Source organism: Hipposideros armiger, unplaced genomic scaffold (genome assembly GCF_001890085.2).
Source record: "Hipposideros armiger isolate ML-2016 unplaced genomic scaffold, ASM189008v1 scaffold_116, whole genome shotgun sequence".
Classification (NCBI taxonomy): domain Eukaryota; kingdom Metazoa; phylum Chordata; class Mammalia; order Chiroptera; family Hipposideridae; genus Hipposideros; species Hipposideros armiger.
The window spans coordinates 1426143-1427178 of record NW_017731466.1 but is presented as its reverse complement, the minus strand read 5'-3'; the positions used below and the strand labels follow the sequence as shown (position 1 = coordinate 1427178).

The window sequence follows — 1036 nt, the reverse complement described above, 5'->3', positions numbered from 1 at the left end:
ATTGACCAAAGTGGCCACTTGTATACGGTTTTGTTTTTCTCCTTTTTTTTGGCACCCCTGGTATATATATCTCTCACTTAAGACACTGCTCTATACCTTCAGCTGCCACGCCCTACCACTTTGGTTTGAAATGCCACAGCATCAGTGTTAAAGGTACCAGGATGACAAAACAAGATGAAAAAGTAATTGGAATGGTTCATACTTAAAAAATAAAAAGAAAAAAAAAACCCAGGTAACAAAGACTGAAATAATTACAAAGAAACGAAATCACTTCCACTGGGGAGTGTATATAAACTAATTAAGGGAGGTTGTTAATTGGGGTGAAGTTTCCCAGCATCACACAAAACGTGACATCCTCATATTCCTTTCTTACACATCCTGGATCCCACTATAGATTTCACAAACATGTTTTGAGGTAAGGATTATTTAGCCACAAGGTTTAGGGAAGGAAAAGTGTAGACTCTTATCAAATTGACTTGATCAATGAATTGGGGTAGAGGCCAGAGGGTATTGGGCAGGTGGAAGAGACTCTAGTGGTAGATTTTCAAAGTGGCATTGATGCTCACAAGTATCAAGTGGAGGAACTCACAAGCAGTAGCAGGTGTAAGGGCTGTGCCTCCACATAATTGCAGAGAGGGGGTAACTAACCTGCCCCAGCCACAACCCCAAATGCCAACACTCAAGCTCCTCAGTTCAGAAGTCCGGTCGATCTTCCTCCAAGTCTTCAGCACCTTTCCCAAAGGGTCCTTTGAGGGCTGTACATTCCCAGAGTGATCCTGATTTGCTAACTCTGCCAGAGGGATGCAAGTGGCCAAGAAGAGGAAATTCTCCTTGCTGCATCATGTCCCAGGCACCCAAGCTGGCTAAAGTCCCAGTCTTCTATAGTGCTCATGAGTGCAAGGGCAGCAGGGATCTCCACATTAACAGGTACCTAGGAAGCTTGCTGTCTGTTCTGCCATGGTCACCTCAGAGGAAGAGCAGCTCACCAACCTGGGTGGGATCCTCAAGGTAAAGCACTTTCAATTACCTGACATGA

At 44.4% G+C, this 1036-nt stretch overlaps 1 protein-coding gene across 1 annotated transcript in view; it reads left to right on the top strand.

Annotated features, from left to right (window-relative positions):
- The first annotated feature begins 957 nt into the window (after positions 1–957).
- SULT6B1 (sulfotransferase family 6B member 1) overlaps positions 958–1036 on the top strand; it is a 23243-nt gene continuing 23164 nt past the window's right edge. Inside the window, exon 1 of the mRNA XM_019647781.1 lies at positions 958–994. Within this exon, the coding sequence (XP_019503326.1) occupies positions 958–994 (37 nt within the window). The remainder of the gene's footprint in view (positions 995–1036) is intronic.